This window comes from Pristiophorus japonicus, chromosome 16 (genome assembly GCF_044704955.1).
Source record: "Pristiophorus japonicus isolate sPriJap1 chromosome 16, sPriJap1.hap1, whole genome shotgun sequence".
Classification (NCBI taxonomy): domain Eukaryota; kingdom Metazoa; phylum Chordata; class Chondrichthyes; family Pristiophoridae; genus Pristiophorus; species Pristiophorus japonicus.
The window spans coordinates 105,037,342-105,059,797 of record NC_091992.1 but is presented as its reverse complement, the minus strand read 5'-3'; the positions used below and the strand labels follow the sequence as shown (position 1 = coordinate 105,059,797).

Sequence of the window (22,456 nt, the reverse complement as noted above, 5' to 3'; positions counted from 1 at the left end):
AATTTCATAAAGCTAAGTTGTTGAAAAGTTCAACTTCATTTTTCCTGGGAATTTAATTTGATGGATTATTAAATGAATAGAATCAACTAAACTTGAATGACTCCAAATGTGCTGGTTTGCAGTAACTGATGCTGGAAGGACTGCACTATGCCAGCATTATCACTGAATGGTATTGGGACTTCACCATGGAGGTCATTCGCAAAGTCCAACATAAATGCTGCACTAAGCTGAGGAGGGAAGCACAGCTGGTAAGTGGCTCCACTCGTTAAACAGATAGAAATACTGTGACGTGAAATAAATACTGTCTCCGAGTTTTGGATTTTCAGCATTTTTAAATGTTTTTTTCCCTTAGTGAGTTAAGCATTTAGAAAAAAACTGTTGAAATCTCCGGGCTCCGTCGATGACGCATTAAATTTATCTTGTGAACAGCTGAACCATACAGACCACTGGCAGCTTTGATCCCTGGTCTATGTGATACCACTAATTTCAGCTGGGGTTTTTGGTCGACCTGCTACAATTGCCCTCAATGTCAGCGAGGGGGAAATTGGCCAGGGTTCTTGCACCTAATTACCACCCTGCAGACCCCCGTGAGGAGAGCACACTGGAGGAAGTTGAGAGGGGACAGAACGAGGCTTTGTGGTGATGCTCCTGATGTTCATTATTGAACATAGGCAGGCTGCTCCACCACACCTAGAGTACTGCGTACAGTTTTGGTCTCCGTATTTAAGGAGGGATATACTTGCATTGGAGGCAGTTCATAGAAGGTTCATTAGATTAATTCCTGAGATGAAGGGGTTGACTTATGGAGCAAGGTTGAGCAAATCAGGCCTATACTCATTGGAGTTTAGAAGAATGAGAGGTGATTTTATTGAAACATATCAGATAATAAGGAGGCTCGACAAGGTAGATGCAGAGAGGATCTTTCTACTCGTGGGTGAATCTAGAACTAGGGGGCATAGTTTCAGAATAAGGGGTCGCCCATTTCGAACTGAGATGAGGAGGAATTTCTTCTCTCAGAGGGTTGTAAATCTGTGGAATTCTCTGCCCCAGAGAGCTGTGGAGGCTGTGTCATTGAATATATTTAAGGTGGAGATAGACAGATATTTGAAAGATAATGGAGTGAAGGGTTATGGAGAATGGGCAGGGAAGTGGAGCTGAGCCCAAGATCAGATCAGCCATGATCTTATTAAATGGTGTGGCAGGCTCAAGGGGCCAAATGACCTACTCCTGTTTCTATTTCTTATGCTATGTTTTTACGAAGATGAAACATGAATAAAGGCCACTGAAGCAAAGTACTGGATGGTGACCAGAGCCATTTCAGGAAGTTACCTTCAGGAGAGATGGGGAGAAAATTGGCAGGACTTTCATTTTTAGGGTCGATATAGGTCTTGCCAATATTCTCCCTCCCTTTCTCACCTGAAGCCATTTGATTCTTCAGATATGGTTCAAAAGGTGCTGCGTATCCTCTGCTACCTCATCTAACAGGCATTCATTCATGTGCCAGCCTTGACTCTGAGCGTTCACAAGCTATTTGAACAGGGGCAGTGTCTCAGCCATGCCCAATCAATCCTTCCTTCACCCAACGCTCACAGACACTGCACTTTCAGGAGGGGTTTCTAGACAGTGATTAGTAGCAGGAACATTGCCTGATTTTCTCCTTGCTAAGGCAGGGACACTATGGCATTGGCAGTAACCCCTATCACTGGCCTAGCTGGGATCAGCTAACACAGCATAGACTGGGCCGTCCTCAGTTACTCACTGGAAACATTTAATGATGATGTGGAGAGTCATTTATGATACATTTTTCAGTACTTTTCACGAACTGTTCTTAAGATGGCAGTTTCTAGCATTTGTGCAGAATTTTAAGAGTGCATTTATACTGCAACTACAGTGACACTAAAGTTGCTGCATAAATCCAGAGCTGAATCCCAACCCGATTCCAAATATAAGCGATGTGAGACTCCACCCCTCGACCCTCTCCCCACCCCCCCCCCACCCCCGATGGAGGCAGTCTGAGACCATTTGGGTTTGACACCACCTGGAGTCCTGTGCAGTGTCAAACCTGGTTTAAAAAGTACTTATGGGATCCGGCAGATTCCTCAGCTTTTTTCAATTTAACCCCAGTTATTTTAAATGCTTCGGTGGATAGTTGAAGTATAAAAGCACCATAAGTATCTGGAATTGTGTTTTTTGAAAACTCACGTCCTGTTTAACAAAGTTTTTTTTTAAACAACATAATCAGTCCTGTGTCAGCTTTCAGCAAGTGAAACGGACTCATTAGTTGCCTGTTGACACAATCATAATAATAATTTCAAAAATCTGTTTTAATTTCTTAGTAACCATCCATCAATAATCCTGCATCTGCTGATTAAATTTCATGCTGGAACTAACAGTATAAATTTTATCTGTCATGCATGGCAACTGTGACTGATAAGAGCGGATAATGTTGGCTGCTTATCTGTCAGCACAGCCAAACACCCTAAATGATCCCAAAGTGTTATCAGACAAAGCTTAAACGTAAGATGCCAAAAATGCAAGAAATGATTAAGAGGATACACATTTATTTTCCTTCTCTAAGGATTTATTGACTAGTGATTCCTGAAAATTTTCCTTTAACAATCACATATTTAGAAGTGGAAGAAGAGCGCAGTTCATAGAACCTTTGCACAGTTCTTGGCATCTTTCTGTGACATTTTCAGCCCTATTTATCCCTAAATGCTTGCTTCAGGTCATATTGTTAAGGCCAATAGTGTGACCGAATCCAAGTGCAAATTCCTTGGCCGCTGTACTCTCTGGTGGGAGAAGGCATGCAGAATTGGGGTGGCATGGATAGGGCTATCGGGTTTTTCTATGTAGAGGGACAATCCACTCAGAGCTTAACTGAGAGCAGCCGAAAGAGATGTGAAGCAATTCAGAACATTCCTATGAACTTGGTAACTCATTTCCCACCACTTTTGCCACACCAGTCAGTGGTATATACTTAAGAGAAGTACATATGTAGCTTGCGGCAGTACCATACCTAATTTGGTTCGAAACATATGTATGGCATTTACATTAGGGGCATTCACAACAGCTTAACGTTTAGACTATGTTGTCTATACATTAGTAGATAAATCATCGGATAACAAGTTAACATAAATAACGGTGAGGTAAGGAATAGATGACACAACTATGTATGTATTTGAAATGACAGGCAGGCTTGCAAAAGTAATTGGAGAAACATGTGTAGCTTTGAAGGAAAGAATTAAATGCTCAAATAGGAATATACACTTCAGGGCATCAACCTGACATTGATATACATTTTAAACTATATTGTTAAGAGAAGTACACTTAATAGGTTGTACGCTTAAAAGGAGAACAAACTGAATTATGTATACACTTAACAAATGCTCACTGAGAGACAGTATCAGTTACCACAAAACAGGGATCTCAGCTGAACAGCAGTTGGCATATTATAAATTGGCCTTGGCATCCTTGCCAAGGTTGCCATGCCTGACCTATGATGTATACTACAAAGTTATATGTGGATATCGAGGGAGAATCTTTGCTGTGATCGGGAGAGGTGTATAACATACTTTAAATTAAATTGTGGAAGCGCATACAGGTTCAAACTAGTAAAAGATACATTTAGGTTTCATACCAGGAAAATCTTCTTCAGAAAAAGTGATCTACACATATGGGATAGACCTCCAGGACGAGCTGAAAACCTTGGAATCCTCTGAGAAAGGATTCAGTGCTGAACTGGATCTCTTTGGATGGATGAATTAAGATAGGCTGCATGGCCTTTCTCATCCACAATTATCTTGTGAATGGGGAACATGTTTAACCAGGATGATAAGATAATGAAGGCTAGACCTAATCTGGTGTTGCTTCCGAATGGAAATTTAGGCAGATCATTCGACGGAGGAACAAAACATGTAAGGACTAAATTCACAAACGAAGACTTAAATGAGAGTAGTTAGTGAGTAAATTATTTCAGAAATCTAATATCTAGGATTCTGAAGGAGAGAAGCGTTGACCCCCATTACAGATCCAACCTTGGTTAGGAGATAGTTATTAATGGTTCAATTACTCTACTCTAGCAAACTCTTTTTAAGGCCAGTTATGTTTCCCTCCTTGACGATTATTTTTACAACTGAATCTGCACCTTGTCAAGAGGATACTTGAAGCTTTTAACTGCAGATATAATTAATTTTAATGGATCTGACACATACATAACAGAAATAACGAGTTTTGTTCAATTTCAACAACGCAGTTCACAAAATGGATGACACATCAAAAAAGACAATAAACAAATCAGCTGCTGTGAGTGCTCTGGAGCTATCACAAAAGGAGAATTATGATTTTTAATAAATAGAACTGTTGTAAATATCCTACTTACCATAATCTTTCTTGCAGTACTTTTTCATATTTATTTTCAGTTTTCCCTTGGAAGCTTTGCAGTATGAGTCACAGTCTGTTGTGGGATGGAGAAGTAAAAACACACACATCAGACTACAAAAAGACATGGTAAAAACAGCATTGCTCAGAATAGCTGAGTCCTTACGGAATCCATCTGCTGCTGCCAATTGTGTTGTCTAATAGGTCTTATAGAGCATTCATAACGCCTTAATTTCTATAGAAAAAGTCACACAAAGAGCTCTGTCTGGTAAATACTTTGCTGTCTGCAGGCAGTCTTTGCCTTATTTGAGATCTTTAGGCCTCCCCTATTTACACCACCCAGGTCTCGTTTAAGCGACAGATTCCCCTCCTGTCAAAGTGGCACTGGCCCCTGATTAAGGCCCATGGATACCTCATTGTCACCTCAACCCGGGCTTGTGTCAAACTTTGCTTTCAGTCCATGGAGATTCTGACTACAGGTCATTCTCGAACAACAGAAGGTCAGGCAGGAAATGAGGAACCCATGGGGCATTAGCAATGCTTTTGGTGTCCTCTCAAGATAGATGAACAAATAAATGTTCCACAATGCACTTTTAATTTATATTGAGCCTGTTGCTCCTGCCTACTTTGTGGCTGCCTGCCTTTCCTCTACTTGGCTGCAGCGATAAGACACGTTTGATATATTAGTTAACATACACATAAGCGATTACAGCCAAATAAACCCTATTGTTAGGACTGCATCCAGAGACTGTCAAGATTGTTAAAGTTACGTCATCCTGTGATGGCCTCTCCACTGCTTATATTTAAGTTCATAGCAAAATAAAAATGCATGGCACCTCTTTTCTCACCCCTTCATCTCAAGAAGGAATTGACCGAAAGTGCGGTAGAATGGGGTTTGCGCCATGCTTCCAGCAAGTTAATGACAGCAGAATGAGGAAATTCTCAGCCAGTATTTGCTGGCTGGTGTATAATTCCACACAGAAGAATTCCCCTCTAGTTCTTCACTCAAGTCGCCATTTTTCATATGTGAGCTGATACCATGATCACTGACTGACGATTCTGACATGGGGGCACATCTCATCCAAGCTCAATCTTGTAATCTATGTACAGGCACTGCCAACCATATCATAAGAGCAAGTCATGGCTGATTTTCCCTTAGTCCACTGAGGCCAGTTATATAACACCCCAAGCTGATATCAGGTAACTCCGCACAGATCAAGAATCAATCCTGGACTCTATGCTGGTGATTGTAACCCTACTCACTCAGCAGAAACCTGGCGGGTGGGCAGCTAAAATCGCCCTGGCTCTTAACTGTCCGAAAGCAGCCATGATCGCAACATCTTCAATATTTGTCTGCTCTCATGAGCAGGCAGCAAGGACATGCGCCTGAAGCCAACAAGGTCCTTCTTTACATATGCATGATGCAGCCCGATGACATCATTGAGACCCAACTGTAATTTTAATTCAGGCCTAAGCGGGATATCCACCTGGAGTTAAAACCGGGGCCTATGGCCCAGCTTCACACTGACTTTACCAACTGAGCCGGCAGGGAGCTACATTGCCCCTCTCTAACCTTCTACAGTCTTTTCACTCTATACTGCTCCCTTACAAAATGTCTTGACCTGTATTGTAGTGATCTATTTTCAATGTAGTCGTTGCAGCATACTCAGTTCGTGCATGTAGACAGACACATACGCAAACACACACAAACACACTAATACATCCACGTCTTTGGCTTTCAGTTGGTTAATGTGACCTAAATGTAGCAGTGGAGGCATCAGTCACTTTATTGAAAATCAGCCAACCAGCAATTTGCCTGCTTGAGCTAACTTAAAAGTCAGGGAATTAAATTTAAACAACTTAAGAAAGAAAACCAATCATAAATCAGTAAAAATGAGACAATCGGAAAAGATTTGTTTGGCCGTAATCATATTGCAACAATACAAAATTCTTATTAAAGAAATAGATGATTCACCAGAAACTTAAAAATAACATCAGCATTTTATAAATAAAATTTCATTAAAGAAACGTAGAGACTCACTTTTTTTTCTCCAACCTAAATTCATTAGAAAACCAGATACACTTTACTCATAGCATCAACTAACGTATTGTTATAACTTTTTTTGAGCTTATAGGAGCTAGAATATGAACAAACTTCATTGTTTTGCTCTTAGCTGGGCCAGGGCTTTATTTTCTTTTATGTTTTGAGTGAATGAGGTTGCCCTAGCAACAGGGGAAAAAGAGAAAAATGCAGAAACATTGCAAGTAATACAGAATCAGCCCCAACACAGCTAAAAGTCTGATCTAAATGGAAGTGTATGTAGTCTGTGCTAACTCCTCTGTGTTTACAATTACGTTTTTTTTAAACCACCAAGATTTCCCTGGTTCTTTGCTTGCTGCTCATTCGAAAATTACATTTAACAGATGCAGAGTTGGGGGCAGTGCAGACTGGAACTCAGGCATAAACCTCTATCTGTGGACAATGGAGCACAAATGAGTGCACAGTAGTAGGGTTTTCTTCTTGTTCAACAAGATTGATTGAAAAACAAATTGCTGCAAATAAAGCATGTAATTAGATTAAAGCCCTCGCCCAAGTTACCAGGACTGAAACCAAATGGTTGGCATTTGAGTAGGCAAGGCCCAATTTGCATTTTTTTGTCCTCTGCTCTTTGCAGACAGTGTGAAGCAACTTCTGGAACATTCTGCACAAGCCGAAGACATAAAGAAATGTATTCCCTGAAGTAAATCTTCAAGGAATCCAATTAAATAGCAGAGGGGTAACTTTAAAATGAAAGCACGAACTATGTTGATTAAATATCAGGCATCCTGTGGCAGTTCAGTTATGAAGTGAAAGTATAAACACTGGCCCCTTTTTTCCAGGAAGTTCCTTCTGAATAATAGTACAGCTGCAAAGAATAGAGGGTCGCATGCCATCATTCATGACAGATAACAATGTCTGTTTTGTCCCGAACAAATGACTTCAAATTTTATATATAGCTGAATTATTTAACTACCCTCATAACTCTGTATGCTGTTCCCCAGAGGGGGTGGCAAGACTTCAGTACATTTATCAGACCCAGTTTCTCACACCTGTTACACAGCTGCTGTGCATTCCTCTCCAGGTTGTTTGTGTCCATTCTGAATCACAGGTCGTTTAAAGAGGGATTTTTTTTATTGGAGGCACCTGATTGCAGGGGCTGCAGCCTGTAAGATTTCAGCAAACCCTATTATTAATTCTGAATATAGATTGAATTTTATGGCCATTTTGTGTGCCTTTATCATGAGGGCTAGTGATTTGGGATCATTGACATCGCTAAGAAACTAGCATTTTCACTTCACTTTTTTTCTAAAATTACAGTATGTGGGCAGCAAACTGGGCGAACATGGAGTAAGTATAGAAATTCGCAGGATTTGTCATGGGACTTTGTACTGTGCCAAATCACTTGCACTACGCACATAAGAACATAACCATCATAAGTAAACTTTTACACAGAAAAGATATCCCTAGCCCGAGAAATATGATGAGTTGAGCAGAACTTTCTAGAAGGTGCCAGGTGAATGTGAGGTATTTCCCTGGAGATGGAGATAATGCTAGGCCTCAGTCATAAGAACAGAAGAAATAGGAGCTGGAGTAGGTAATTTGGCCCTTTGAGCCTGCTCCGCCATTTAACAAGATTATGGCTGATCTTCTACCTCAACTCCACCTTCCTGCACTATTCCCATATCCCTTAATTCCCTTCGTTCCCCAAAATTTACTGGCCTCTGTCTTGAATATATTCAACGACTGAGCATTCACAGCTCTCTGGGATAGCGAATTCCAAAAATTCACAACCCTTTGAATGAAGAGATATCTCCTCATCTCAGTTTTAAATGGCAGATCCTTTATTTTGAGACTGTGATCCCGTGTTCTAGATTCCCCAGCCAGGGGAAACATCTTCTCTGCATTAACGCTGTCATCAAGCCCCTTAAGAATTTTTTCTGTTTCAATTAGATCACCTCTCATTCGTCTAAGCTCTAGGGTATATAGGCCTAGTCGACTTGCTTCAATCTAAAACTCCTCCAGGGTCTGGTTACAAGCTATTAATGGGGCTTCGGAAAAGATTGCTGTTCACCCCTGGACCATTGGGCACAGAGAGGAGAAAATAAAAAGGTGCAATGCAGCGGAAGTGCGTGTGGTTTATCCCCCGCTGCTTCCTCTAGTAACTATTCTCAATCTCAGCAAAGGCTTTCTAGCAGGCACTCACCCTGAGGGAAGGCAAAATAATTGCGGAGCTTAGCAAATTTATATAGCCCTTTTACACTCCAAGGATGCATTGAGCCTTTGGCCCCAATCTTCCAAGTCTGTGTTGCATTTCCTGCAACGAGACCTTTCAGCATCAAAAGTAGCAATGCTGCCCACATGTTACTGTGCGCCAGTCAATTTTTGTTCCAACACCACGACTTCCCCTTTCATGGCGAGCTGCAGCTCTTTAAGAGATGTTCTCTCGCCAGATTTTCCATTCCCATCCCCAGCCAATTGCACTATAAGCAAAGCTCCCTTGGCAAGCTACTCATGTGCCAATAATCTTTTCAAAGCAGGGAGAGGGACCTCCTTTAGAAAATTTAGCCTAATCTACCCTCTTAGCTGTTGATACAGACCTGTGCCAAGGGACAATGCAACCCCGTTTTTGCCATAGTGAGAAAAATCAGAACTCTGGTGTAAATCCAGAGTCAGAGCCCAAACTGCCTACGGAGATAAGAGGCTTGGAGAGGGTAAATCCTTGGCAGTGAGTGTTAAACTGGGTGTAACAAAGCATTTTGGGGCAACCCGAGGTTGTCAAAGGTGCTATATAAATGCAAGTTCTTTCCTTCTTGAACATATCACAAAGAAAGAAAAGAAAGACTTGCATTTATATAGCGCCTTTCACGACCACCGGATGTCCCAAATTGCTTTACAGCCAATGAATTACTTTTTGAAGTGTAGTCACTGTTGTAATGTAGGAAAGGCGGCAGCCAATATGCGCACAGCATGCTCCCACAAACAGCAATGTGATAATGTCCAGATAATCTGTTTTTTAAATGTTGATTGAGGGACAAATATTGGCCAGGACAGCAGGAATACCTCCCCTGCTCTTCTTCAAAATCGTGCCATGGGATCTTTCAAGTCAACCTGAGAAAGCAGAGGGGCCCTCGGTTTAACATCTCATCTGAAAGATGGCACCTCCGACAGTGCAGCACTCCCTTGGTACTACACTGGAGTGTCAGCCCAGATTTTTGTGCTCAAGTCCCTAGAGTGGAACTTGAACCCACAACCTTCTGACTCTGACAAGGATACTGGAAGAATGTTAAACATTTTAAAATTAAAGGAGATACAAATAAAGGAAAAGCAAAATACCAAAAATCTTCCATTTTGAGACATCTGCATCTGAATCCATAAAAAATGTGGAGTTGAGACAAGTTTTTCATCTGTTCTATTGACTATAAGCAATTTTAATGGTTTTGATGAGGCCCCAAATTGAGGAGGCTTGATTACGTTATGTCATATTCAATCTAGTAGCTGACCTGAAGCCAATTGACTCATTGTTGATAAAGATGGAAACCAGATTATTCGTGCTCTCTACGAGGGCAACTGTATCCCTTTTATTGTCCTAGTTTCAAAGTCAAATTAACACAACATATCATTCCTATTCCAACCACAAACAATACTAAAGAAAGCCAAAAAAAGACTATCACAGACATTGGGTCAACTCCACCTGAGAATGGTCAAACTCATACACGATTGTCGGCTCCTAACCATGCCTCCTGGGAGAGGCAGAGAAAAAATGCAGAAAAAAATCCTATTGCCAATTCAGGAAAAACTGGGAAATTCCTCTCCATCTTCCACTCTCTTAACACAAGGTGCTAGGTGATTGAAGTAGGCATAATGACAGTTAACAACTTATCCTCTATAACTGAAATGTGCTCTTATATTAGGAACTTGTTAAGTTCCTCTTCAAAGGACTGTAATAACTCCTTACCCAGCACATATTTCGGTAAACTGTTCCAGAGGGTGATGACTTTCTGCAAAAATAAATATTTCCTGGCACCTAACCTAACTCTTTGCCTAAAGTTGTATATGCATTCGCCCCAGTCCAATCCCTTCATCCTTTTAATAGTGCCATACGTCTATGTCTCTCCCAAGTAAATAGCCCTAACTCTTACATAAGGAAGAAATAGGAGCAAGAGTACGCCATTCGGCCCTTCGAGGCTGCTCCGTCTCCATACAAGCAGTCTTAAAGCCTGTCTTCATAACTAAGAGCTCAAAGGTTAGCTATCATTCCGATCACCCTCTGCTGCAACTTCTCTAGAGTCTCAATATCCTTCCCCATGCTCAGGAATCAAAATTGAACAGTGCAGAAGAACAAAGCCTTATTTAGCCCAAATATAGTACTTTGCACTCGATAGTCCAAATACAATCTAAAACCCTATTTGTTTTCTCTATAACCTGACACTGTTTCTGCACCTTTAATTACTCTTATGTAAACAGTTAATGAGTACCCAGCCTGGAATTTCTTAAGCCCCCAAAAGCATGACACTGAATTTGTCCATATTTAAAGGACAGCTGGCACAAACAGGCCCATTCCCTTAACCTGTCTACAGTGAACTGCAAATTACAGATTTGGTCTGAGTTCCTAATCCTTGTACACGTTTTTGTGTCACCAGCATTGCGTACCTCATCGAGGAATCAACATTTCTGGAAGGGGGGAAAATTGGTCGGAAATGTTAAAGATTCAGACAGGGGATATTTTGTCTTTTATTATGGATTTTAGGAATGTTGTGTAAATGCGCCAAAGATAATGGGATTACATTTTTACAAAGATAAGTTCCAGATCAATGGAAAAAAAACAACATGGACATTTTCCTTTTATCCGCACCTAGGGAACACTCGGTTTCCAGTGCCGATGTGTCAGGGTTCCACCCCCATTACCCTGCCCTGGGAAACCTGGGGCCAGCAAAGAGTATAACTGGCCACTTGAGTGAGGTATTGGATGGCAGCTAGCACCCATAGAACTGCACCCCAGGGAATCAGTGTTGTCAGGAGAAAAAGGGAGAAAATTAGAGCGGGAAAAAATATATTAAAAAATGGTTTAAATGGATCTGATTTTAATGGCAGAGGTCTTGCTCTCAACACTGACAGTGTGGCCCTGCTGAGTGCAGAAGTGGAAGTCACTTAGCAGCTGGTGAAACACTACATCTGGGTAGGATTCTTGAAGTTTGTTTAACTGAATCCATATCGGTCTTTTCTGATTATGAAAGCCAGGTCTATGCAGGCAGTGAAAGTCACTTCTATCCATCAGTAACAATATGCTAAATAATGCAAATAATGCTTTGTGTGAATGAGGGCCATAGGAAGTAGTAGTTGCCTGTTTGACCTTTTCAACCTCCATAGTGTAACCTTTGCCACTTTGAGGGTGAATGTGAAATCATATGTCAACCTCACACAGTTTATTTTCTTCATTTGTAGATTGTGGTTTTGCACTTAACGAAACTTGAACATGGTTGTACATCTAGGTTCCGAAACTGACCACAAAACCAATGCAGCTCATAAATATAATGTCGAAATAGAGCCGTTGGCATTTTACTGGTTTCATGATTTAATATCCCATTCATAATTGTGTCTTTAGAGACAAAATATTTTCCCCTGGAGATGTGTTATAGTGAATGTCTTGCACTATAACATAAAACATTGCCTAAAAGAGTAAAAAGTCCACTGACTAGCACCCCTACAACAATAATAGTTAGAACAGAGTCCACTGGAGAGAAGCTGCAAAATACTATTCAATCATTTAGTTCTTTTAGTCCATAATAACAGTGTTGGAGGCTGAAGCATTTATTTTAGCTTTTTTTAAATAGCATTAAGATGTACATACACATTTAAAATGCTGGTACAACTGACCAGTCATCATCTGGACAAAAGTTTGATATTCTGATTAAAGCTTACACATCAACCTATGTTTTTCTTTCATGTGCTGACCCAAATTAAAATTACCCCCAAAATGTAGGAATTTAATTCAGTGTGCTTTCTTATTCCAAATATTACTATGAAAGAACAATGTATAATGGGAGGAGGGTGGGGGGAAATGGAGGGGCATAACCTTGTAAGCCTATCATCTCGACAACCTGACCTGATCCTCCATATTCTGTTTCACAGACCATACAAGGTTCATTGTTAAAAAACAGGCTAACTTGTATGTTTAACACTGAAACTGACCCTACCTGACTTCATACTGCCCTGTCCTGACTGATCATTGTGTTCTTCTTTACGATCAAATCGTGAGATTAATGGAATGTAGACTTTCATTCCCTCATGTACACATGTGGCCACCTCCTCACCCTTCCACTCTTGAAAGATCTCAATCTCTTAATGATAATTTTGGATCACCTCCACTGTCCATTGTCCCTAACCCCTTCATTCTCTTTTTCTGCCCCTGAGAAAGCTACCCCCAATTCCCTGCCAAATTCGCTCGCTAGTTCCCAATTCCATTGGAAATTGTCTTCTGGCCTATCACCCACACTGACAATGATTCCTTCATTGATCTGCCCCACAACTGACTTACCTTCCGTTTAAAATGCTAGCATCCGACCAGATCCTTGATGATCTCCCATACCTGGTGTTCCTCATGGTACAACAGCGACCTCCGTGGACAGAATTCTATGGGTGGCAGGCTAGAGCACGTTATGTATGGCTTGGCCGTCCAACATCAGACCAGGCTTGATCATCTCATGCAATTCTGTGACTGTGGTTAAATCCTCCTATTAGTCCAGGTAAGGTCCCTCTGCTATCCTCGACAGTAAAGGCTACTGTTGATCACTCACCCTTCTCCATTTAACTTGCCTCCATGGCCCATCTCTTCAGCATCCATGCTGTCATGGTTCCCCTTTGTCCCAATGCACTCACTATATCTCTTCAAATAGTTTAACCTTCCATATCTGCATGGTCACCTTTGGTGTGTCTCAGGGTTCCATCCTCGTTCTACTTCTATTCATCATTTACATGCTATCTCTTCGGCTAAGTTAGTTTGCAGGTGCAGCAGGTAATCAGGAAGGCAAATGGAATGTTGGCCTTCATTGCGAGAGGGATGGAGTACAAAAGCAGGGAGGTCCTTCTGCAACTGTATAGGGTATTGGTGAGGCCGCACCTGGAGTACTGCGTGCAGTTTTGGTCACCTTACTTAAGGAAGGATATACTAGCTTTGGAGGGGGTACAGAGACGATTCATGAGGCTGATTCCGGAGATGAGGGGGTTACCTTATGATGATAGATTGAGTAGACTGGGTCTTTACTCGTTGGAGTTCAGAAGGATGAAGGGGATCTTATAGAAACATTTAAAATAATGAAAGGGATAGACAAGATAGAGGCAGAGAGGTTGTTTCCACTGGTTGGGGAGACTAGAACTAGGGGGCACAACCTCAAAATACGGGGGAGCCAATTTAAAACCGAGTTGAGAAGGAATTTCTTCTCCCAGAGGGTTGTGAATCTGTGGACTTCTCTGCCCAAGGAAGCAGTTGAGGCTAGCTCATTGAATGTATTCAAGTCACAGATAGATAGATTTTTAACCAATAAGGGAATTAAGGGTTACGGGGAGCGGGCGGGTAAGTGGAGCTGAGTCCACGGCCAGATCAGCCATGATCTTGTTGAATGGCGGAGCAGGCTCGAGGGGCTAGATGGCCTACTCCTGTTCCTAATTCTTATGTTCTTATGTTCTTATGTTCTATGTTCTAAGGTCTGCAAGCACAGAGTCAGCTGCCACATATGTGGCGACAACACGCAATTCTACAACTCTGGCACCAACATCTACTCTAAGACAGCTGATGCATTTTCTGACTGAGTGCTCAAAACCAAGTCTCAAAATGGTTAAAATTTCCTTCAGCTCACCATTGACAAAATTTAAGTTGCATTTTTCATGCTCCAATACCAGAAATATTGTTGGCTGCCCGCTCAGAATGAATCTGGTGGCATGCAACCACATTTTAACCCTGAGCTGACCTTTTCGCTCCAAAAAATGGTCTGTATCCAATACTATATTCCTACGTCTCTGGACATTATCTGCTTATATCACTACCTCCCACACACCAATGCTGAAATTCTAATCCATGCCTTCATCATCATGAGAATTGATTTCTCAAATCCCATCCCTGTCATCCTCCCGCTTCCATCCTTCACAAAATTCAAAGATCCAGAACAAAGTCTAACACACCTATTTCCCCTAACCTTCCCAAGTGAATTGATTTCATGATCTTAGCTTTTAAAAATCCCTGCTTGACTGCACTCCAATCAGTCTGAGTGATTGAGCATCCGCCACAGCTTGCTCCTATTCTATCAGTTCTAGCATCAAAGACTAGTTTTTCTATCATTTTGACACTGTTTTATGAATTCTTCCTCAAAATCTCGCCGTTTTGCTACCTCTCTCACTCTCTTCAAAATTCACCTAGAAATCCACCTCTTCAATTTATCTTCGGTTCCTTCCCCTTCTCTCAAAGCCTCCTTTTTCTTGCTTGGTGTCCACCTCTCTGCCTGTAAAGTATTCTGAGTTGTTCTTTTATGTGAGGAACATTGTATAAATATAATTTGCTGTTGAATAAAAATAGCGTTGATTGTACAGTCAAAAGCTGATTGATGTGAAAACATTGGGGGAAAAAGTTGATCTCTTGTGATACTGGTGGAAAGAACAGTTGAAGGATAAAACTGAGGTGAAACCTAATATTTTAAAATGTGTCCAGACTTTCATATCAGCACACTGAATGTAATAGAGACTATCGGGCTAGAATTTCCTTTGCATTGCTGCTCGGTTTCTCAGCGGTATTGGTCGTTTTAGGCGAGAACCGGCTAGGCGAAAATTTCCACAGCTGAGTTCCGCTGGTGGTTTCAAAGTATCGCTGGGGAGCGGTCCGCCGACATGCACCGTCCATAGATTGCCATCACCTGATTTTTGGCTCAGCGGTGACCCGTAGGTAAATATTTAAAAAACGGCCACAAGAAGCAGCGGGGCTGGGTGATAGGTAAGTAAAAAAAGGTAAGTAAATGGTAATTATTTTTAAATTTTCTTGTAGTGATTTAAGTGAAAAGGGTCCTGAGAATGTTTTTCTGATTTTTTAAAAATGTTTTTTGAAAAAAATATTTTTTGTGTTTTTCTCCTCCTAGACCCAAACCCGCAGCCTCGGTGTAAATTTTGTCATTATCGGCCATTTTTTTTCAGAACCGCCCAATCGTCCCAAGGTTCCAAGAATCGGGGTGTAAGGTCCATTTTTTTTGGCTGGGCGGATTTAATATTTTTTTTTATGGAATTTTTCGCCGGCGATAATTTGAGAATCTTAGCGATATTTTGGGCAACAATCCGGCGATGGCGGATTTTTGGGAAGTTCTTTCAATATGATATCATAGGTTCTCTCGCTGAAGACCCAAATTTAAATATGGCCAATTGCTGGGTATTGCGAAGGTCATGCCAGGAGCAAATGCATGGAACTGTGTCAGGTCAGTTAATTTCCAGTTGAAAGCCAGATCTCATAGCAACTAATGTGAAAATCTTTCCTCTGGAAAGCCTAGTGTTTTGAGTTAAACATGGCCCAGCATGTGATCCTCTTTGGAGTGGATTGCACAGCCAGGAAAATAATGGGATACTTGGCTTAGTGGATTCAAACTGTAATTGGCCCAGTGTTCCCATGTAGTCAGCTCACACCTAAAATCGGAAGAACCTACAAAACAACATTTTCTGACAATGTCAGCAGTACATTTCAAATCTCGGCTGGTTCGCCCTGGAGACTGATATTATATTCCCAGATGTCAGGATATTGCTTTTCTAGTCTCCTCTATGGTTTTTATTTCTTACTTTGCTGTATTATTCTCTGCTCTCTGTTCTTAATTTACTGCATGAAAGTTTCTATTACATTTTCCCTGCATTATTTATTTATTTTGGGCTCTTTCTTCCTTGCCCCAAGACTATGAGATGCCCATTCTCTTTCTCTGGCAGATAGGCTTGGAAGACAACCTAATGTTTGATCATCTCACTCTTGACTGGTCTCCAATATTTCCCTTTCTCCTTAAATCCCTGTCCCCCATTCAACACATCCAAAATGTTCACTGTTTGTTGGGATACAGTACATTTGTAACTAGATAAATACAAAATACAAGCTCCCATTTTGAGATTCCTTGCCTTGCCTATGTACAGGCAATGTGCCACTCAACTATGGAATGGGGTAATGCTCAGAACCATATAACTAATTTCTCCTCTTCTATTTTCCGCAAAATATTAGCAACTGCGAGAATAAACATACACACACATAGTGCAGGCTGGTAGAGTGGATTAGAGAATATCACTCCATACGAAAACATGGCACCAACCTCATCACTGCTCTTTCCATCATATTAGAAAACAATCCAAGAATTCAACTGACTCTCAGAAGAGTGAAGCAGTCCAGAACTGAGGGCGTGGTCTTCCCAGGACAATCTGAAACTAATGAGAAGCTATAGACAGAAGTGGGCTTTAACTACCTAGGAATAACCAGCCCAGTGGGATGTCTGCCAATCTGAGCCACGGACTGTGCCGAGATCTAGCAAAATTGTCAGAAGGCTTAGGATGACTTTCTGCAGATCCTCTCGATAAAATAATCCATAAAAGAAAAAGAAAAACTTGCATTTCTATAATGCCTGTCAACTCCTCGGGATGTCCCAAGGCGCTTTGTTGGTTAAGAAATAAATATTGGTCTGGATACCTCTGCCCTGGATCAACTAGGATAAGTGCTGCTGCACCACTTACTGCCCTTCTAAATACCACATACTATCCAATCCTCATCTAAATCTGAATGTCGAGAACTGTCCAAGATCCAGAATGTACAAGATCTGCAACAACCATGTGATATCATACACCCCATTAATCTGTTTCACTCGAAGGCAGTATTTTGGAGTTTGTTCAAGCTTAAAGGTCACAATTCAGCATTGCTGTGGCTCTGCCCTCAAAGGAAGGGGTAGTTCAGTGTCTGTATGAACTGGGGGTTGAGGAAATCAACTTTATAAACAATTTTAAAATAACTTATCAACTGGTTTTAGAGACAGAATAACAATACTTTTCCGTAATAGCTCAACATTTTTCGGCAGGAAATGAGGGAAAATCCTGTGAATTTTTTGCCACAATCTTTCACTATACAAGTGATGTAATGCTGAGTATAAGTGTAACTTGAGGTGTGAAAAGGTTGTACTGTATTGCACTTCCAGTGTCAATACAGATTATCTGCTGACATTCACCACTCTTTTTGAGATGTCAGCTTTTTTAAGATTGTGCCAGCTTTTTAAACCTGTTGATCTGGATTTTCTAGTTTCCTAGTTTGGCGTGAATGTAGTGTAATCCCATCAAATCACACTTATAAATTCTGCGGAATTCAATAAGCATTTGAAAAAAAAAATCCTTGCACTCATTGGGAAATCACGTCTTTTGTGCAGTAACATCTGATTTTGTTTTCAGGACTATCCGTAGAAAACTTAAATTTGGGCCTCATTGTTGGGATTGGTAGATTAGACATTAAAATAATACTCAAATGTTCCTTCAGTGCTGTCACATTTCTGTACCATAATTCCAGAGAATTCTGTTTCTTTCTCTCACTCCCGCTGTTGATTCTTTCCATTTTGATCCCTGACCAATGCCCCAATCAATTTTGCTGACCTCGGGCAATCCAGTGCATAGAATCCCCTCATTGGGCATAAGGATGATGGTCCTGCCCATCTCAGAGTGATCCCATGACTCACTGGGAACAAGGATCACAGTGAGTGTAAGTGTTGATGTATGGAGAAGGGTGTAGGGGGAGGGAAGAAATACCATTATCCCCACAAATGTTAATAATACGACTTTCTTCTAAATGGTTCTTTGAGCAGTCAATGTCTGTTTCTAGTGTTCAGTATCTGGTTGCAAAGTCTGCTGAGACTTGTATTAGCCTCTGGATATTATGAGAAGGGACCGTGAGAATCACTCAGTGTTTCTACTGAGATTAGCTGTTTCATAATGTATGAATTCATCTAGTAATTACATAATAAATACAGCAGTGTTTTATATGGTGTAAGAGGTAATTTCCATTTATAGCAGTCTGTGCTTGAATGAAAGCTATGCAATTGAACCTTCATCCAGGTTAACCCCTGCCTAACTTGCAGAAAGTTAGAATTGTGCAACAAATTTGCGTATTGTAATTAATATAAATGTTCTTTACGATCTGAATTACTTTGCTATTTTAACAAATGGGGCAATGTCTCGGTTAAGGTAGCAAACAATGTAATTTCATATGAACACTGTGTTCATATACCAATATCGCACAGAGCAATTTCTCGGCTCTAGCGTTTTAACAGATGAATAATGAACAGTGATGAGAAGTACATAATGGCGCTATGATCTGCTGATTGGATTTGCTTTATACACATATTTTTGAAGTACAAATTTTCTTTTTTGGTTTTCTTCCAACAGCAGAAGTAAATCTTTTGCATGGCACACATGTGTGCAGGTAAGGAAACAGAAAAGGGAGACTTCAAATGAAAATGTAAAAAAAAAAGAAAATGTGCATGTAGAGTATGCGTGAGAGTGGGAAGTGCCTAGAAAAAAAGCAGCGAGTGAGTGAGCGAGAGCTTGTGATGTTCATGGGATGCAGTGTTGTGTAGAGGGAGTCCCACTCAGGAGACTCAGCATTGACTTGCCCTGTGTTGCCGCTTTGTTCTCCAGCACCAGTTCCCTCTTCTGTATCCTCTTCCTCGCGCTGTGTGCTATCCTCCAGCTGCCTTCCAATCCCTGCGCTTCTTTTGCATAACTAGAAAAGCAATGTCCATTGGCTGAGATATATGTGCCTGCTTTTCTCTTTTTGGTGGTATTCCCCACAGGGTGTCAATTTTTGTTCCATAATAGAAAGCCTTGCTCAGTGTGAAAATGGAAAAAAAAGAGGCATCTGGCACATCATTAAATAGATTGGACTTTCAGCCTCAGCTGCAATTGTAACTGCAGGCCTGTGCAACTAGGCTCCTGACCGTATGCTTCTGGGACACTCATCGTGTTATTTTCTCATATATTATTTAGCAAATTTCACAAATGTACCGAGGAGGATGGAACTTGTTGCACTTTGCAAGGACATTCAATGCCCAAGATGTTAAGGAGTAGTCTAGTGGAACATGAAATCTGTGAAAAAGATATTGCTTTATCTTATTCATAGAAACAAGAAGTGCTGACATCTCCCACATTAATAGTTTCTGCTATCATCTACAAGATGGATTTATATCATAACCTAATTTATGTTTTAGAGGCAGTCACAATACTTTCTTTACACCTTCAGTTAAGGAATTTTTATTAAATAATGAGGTGGATTTTCACCTTTACCACCTGGATGTTGAGCTCACAAAGGAAATTTGGGCAAGGGATCTTGCACATTGGTACCAGAGACCAGCTCACTTTTTTTTCCATTTGAATGAATGGAAAGCAGGCTCTGTAATTAGCATTCATTGCTCCCCGCTCAATTGTCTTTTCTACGCTCTGCCTGTGGTGCTCAACATAGCAACATTCAGCCCCTCAAGCCTGCTCCGCCATTCAATTCGATTGTGGCTGATCTGTGACTCAACTCCACTTACCCGCTTTAGCTCCATATTCCTTGATACCCACACCGAAGAAAAATCTATTGATCTCTGCTTTGAAAGCTCCAATTGTCCCAGCACCCACAGCCATTTGGGGGAGAGTGTTCCAGGTTTCTACTTGTGTGAACAAAATGCTTCCTGGGTTTTCCCTTGAACGGCCTAGCTCTATTTTGAAGATTATGTCCCCTTGTTCTTGATTCCCCCACCAAACCAAATAGTTTCCCTGAATCTATCCTATCAAATCCGTTTAACATTTTAAAGACCTCGATTAAATCACCACTCAATCTTCCATACTCAAGGGAACCCTTAATAAGTTTGTGCTGGGCTAGTAAACCAGAGGCCTGGATTAATAATCTGGAGACATGAGTTCAGATCCCACCACGGCAGCTGGGGAATTTAAATTCAGTGAATTAAATAAATCTGGAATTTTAAAAAAGCTAGCATCAGTCATGGTGACCGTGAAACTACCGGATTGTCGTAAAAACCCAACTGGTTCACTAATGTCCTTCAGGTAAGTACATCTGCCAGCCTTGCCCAGTCTGGCCTATATATGACTCCAGACTCATAGCAATCTGGTTGACTCTTAACTGCCCTTTGAATGGCCTAGCAAGCCACTCAGTTGTACCAAACCACTACGACAAAGTCAGCACTATGGGAGTACCTTCGCCACAAGGACTATAGCAGTTCAAGAAGGCGGCTCACCACCATTAGGCAATTAGGGATAGGCAATAAATGCTGGCCTTGCCAGCAACGGCCACATCCCATGAACAAATAAGTAAAAGAAAAACAGTCTTCATAATTTAACCCTCTAAGCCCAGCTGGTGATGATTAAAATCCGCCCAGACACTTTAGCTACTATATTTAGATTTCCTCGGTTCCAAATACATGTCCTAATTTAGGACTTTTGTTGAAGTTAAGCTGAAAACAGTAGAGTGAATATATTTTTTTATTCCTAGTGACCTTGCACAGTTTCAAACAGATCCTTACTCTAAGCTGTTTCTTAGCCAGCTATAATAAACTGTTGTCAAGCACAGCAAGACTTAAAAAAACCCAGCACAAAACCAAGCATAAATTTTCAGCGGAAAGAAATAGTCATGTGGGCACCTGCTGTGGTTCGTTAGCTTTCAGTTTAAAGAGAGGAAGTATCAAAAACAAGCGAGTTTGTCCAGCTGGGAAGACTATATGTGAGAAAGAGAATATGTATGGTCTTACCGGCAGATTCCTCTGTGCTGCTAGCGGCAGTGGTAGGTGGGACCACTGGAATCTCTGTGGGAAAGAAAGGCAAGCAACAGCAATGAAACATTAATACATCATCCACAAGTGTACAAAACGGTTCAATGTCTTTATAAAAAGAATTTGTTTTGAAAATTAGCTTTTTCACAACTTCAAAGAGCACATGTGCATTGTTAATCTGAAATGTTTATTTACAATAATTGTTTGTATTATGACTCCTTCATTCGCAGGAGGATCTATTGAATAACAACAAATTAGGATATTGTCTCCAGCAAGACTTGATTCTTTCAATCCTACACCTTTCTGGCAGAAAGTCAGCATTGTGATTGGCCATGCATGAAGGAACACTTTCATCTCAAAAGAGGAGATTGAACTCCGGGATTCCTTTTTTGTTTTCGCTGAGTGTTTCGACACTTGAAAGCAAGTAGACAGCATGAAGTACCAGAGACAGAGCTACATAAAATATCTAAAGTCATTAAGAGATCAGCTTCTGACTCTGTCAGAGGCACACAGCACATTAGAACAGACACAGAAATATAAGTCAGTCGCATGATGTCATTCACCAAAAAAAATAAAGCAAGGCTGTTTAAAAGGTGAGAGTAAAGAATCAAGTCTTACAGAAACAGGTGTCATATTATGGTTGCCACTGTCTGACCCTGTATGCACTTGTGCTTTTAAGCTAATTTAAATCAATCATAATTATTTTAACTATACATATCTTGGCCAGAAGTGCATTTCAATTGATTTATGTCCAATCATATTCTGGAGCTTGGTAAAGTTGATATGGTCTAAATGAATTTCTTGCAGGGTTTAGGATCTAAAACAATTCAGGCCAGCTAAAATTTATAAAACATGTAAAACATTTTCAATTTGAAATGCTCTATCATGAATGGGAAAGGATTGTGCTTCTGGCTCTATAAAACCTGGGCAACTGGGGTCCCAAAAATAATTTCATGGTTTTAAGTCTCATTGCCCTTATCTCCATTCAATTCTTTCCTTATCCATCTTTTCTCTGAAGAAAGTGACTTATGTTGGGACTGAAGTGGTCCTGCAGTACCTCACTCAAATGGCCAGTTTTTGTGTGTGAGTCTGGACAGTGGCTTTCAGCTGGCTATTCAATTGGGGTGATAAAGCTGAGACAAATTTCTGTCCTCCTCGACCACTGTCCACATATGTATCTTTCCTGGAGAAGCATTCAGGACTCTATCAGGAAGTTGAGGCCAACTGTATTGAA

The 22,456-nt window shown here is 40.9% G+C and overlaps 1 protein-coding gene across 2 annotated transcripts in view; it reads right to left on the bottom strand.

Annotated features, from left to right (window-relative positions):
- The window catches only part of LOC139226692 (netrin-1), a 206,180-nt gene that overhangs the window by 43,040 nt on the left and 140,684 nt on the right, over positions 1-22,456 (bottom strand). For both annotated transcript variants that reach the window (XM_070857638.1, XM_070857639.1), the window contains 2 exons: positions 21,202-21,255; positions 4,382-4,456 (listed from right to left, as the gene is read on the bottom strand). In XM_070857638.1, coding sequence (XP_070713739.1) covers positions 4,382-4,456; positions 21,202-21,255 — 129 coding nt within the window. The remainder of the gene's footprint in view (positions 1-4,381; positions 4,457-21,201; positions 21,256-22,456) is intronic.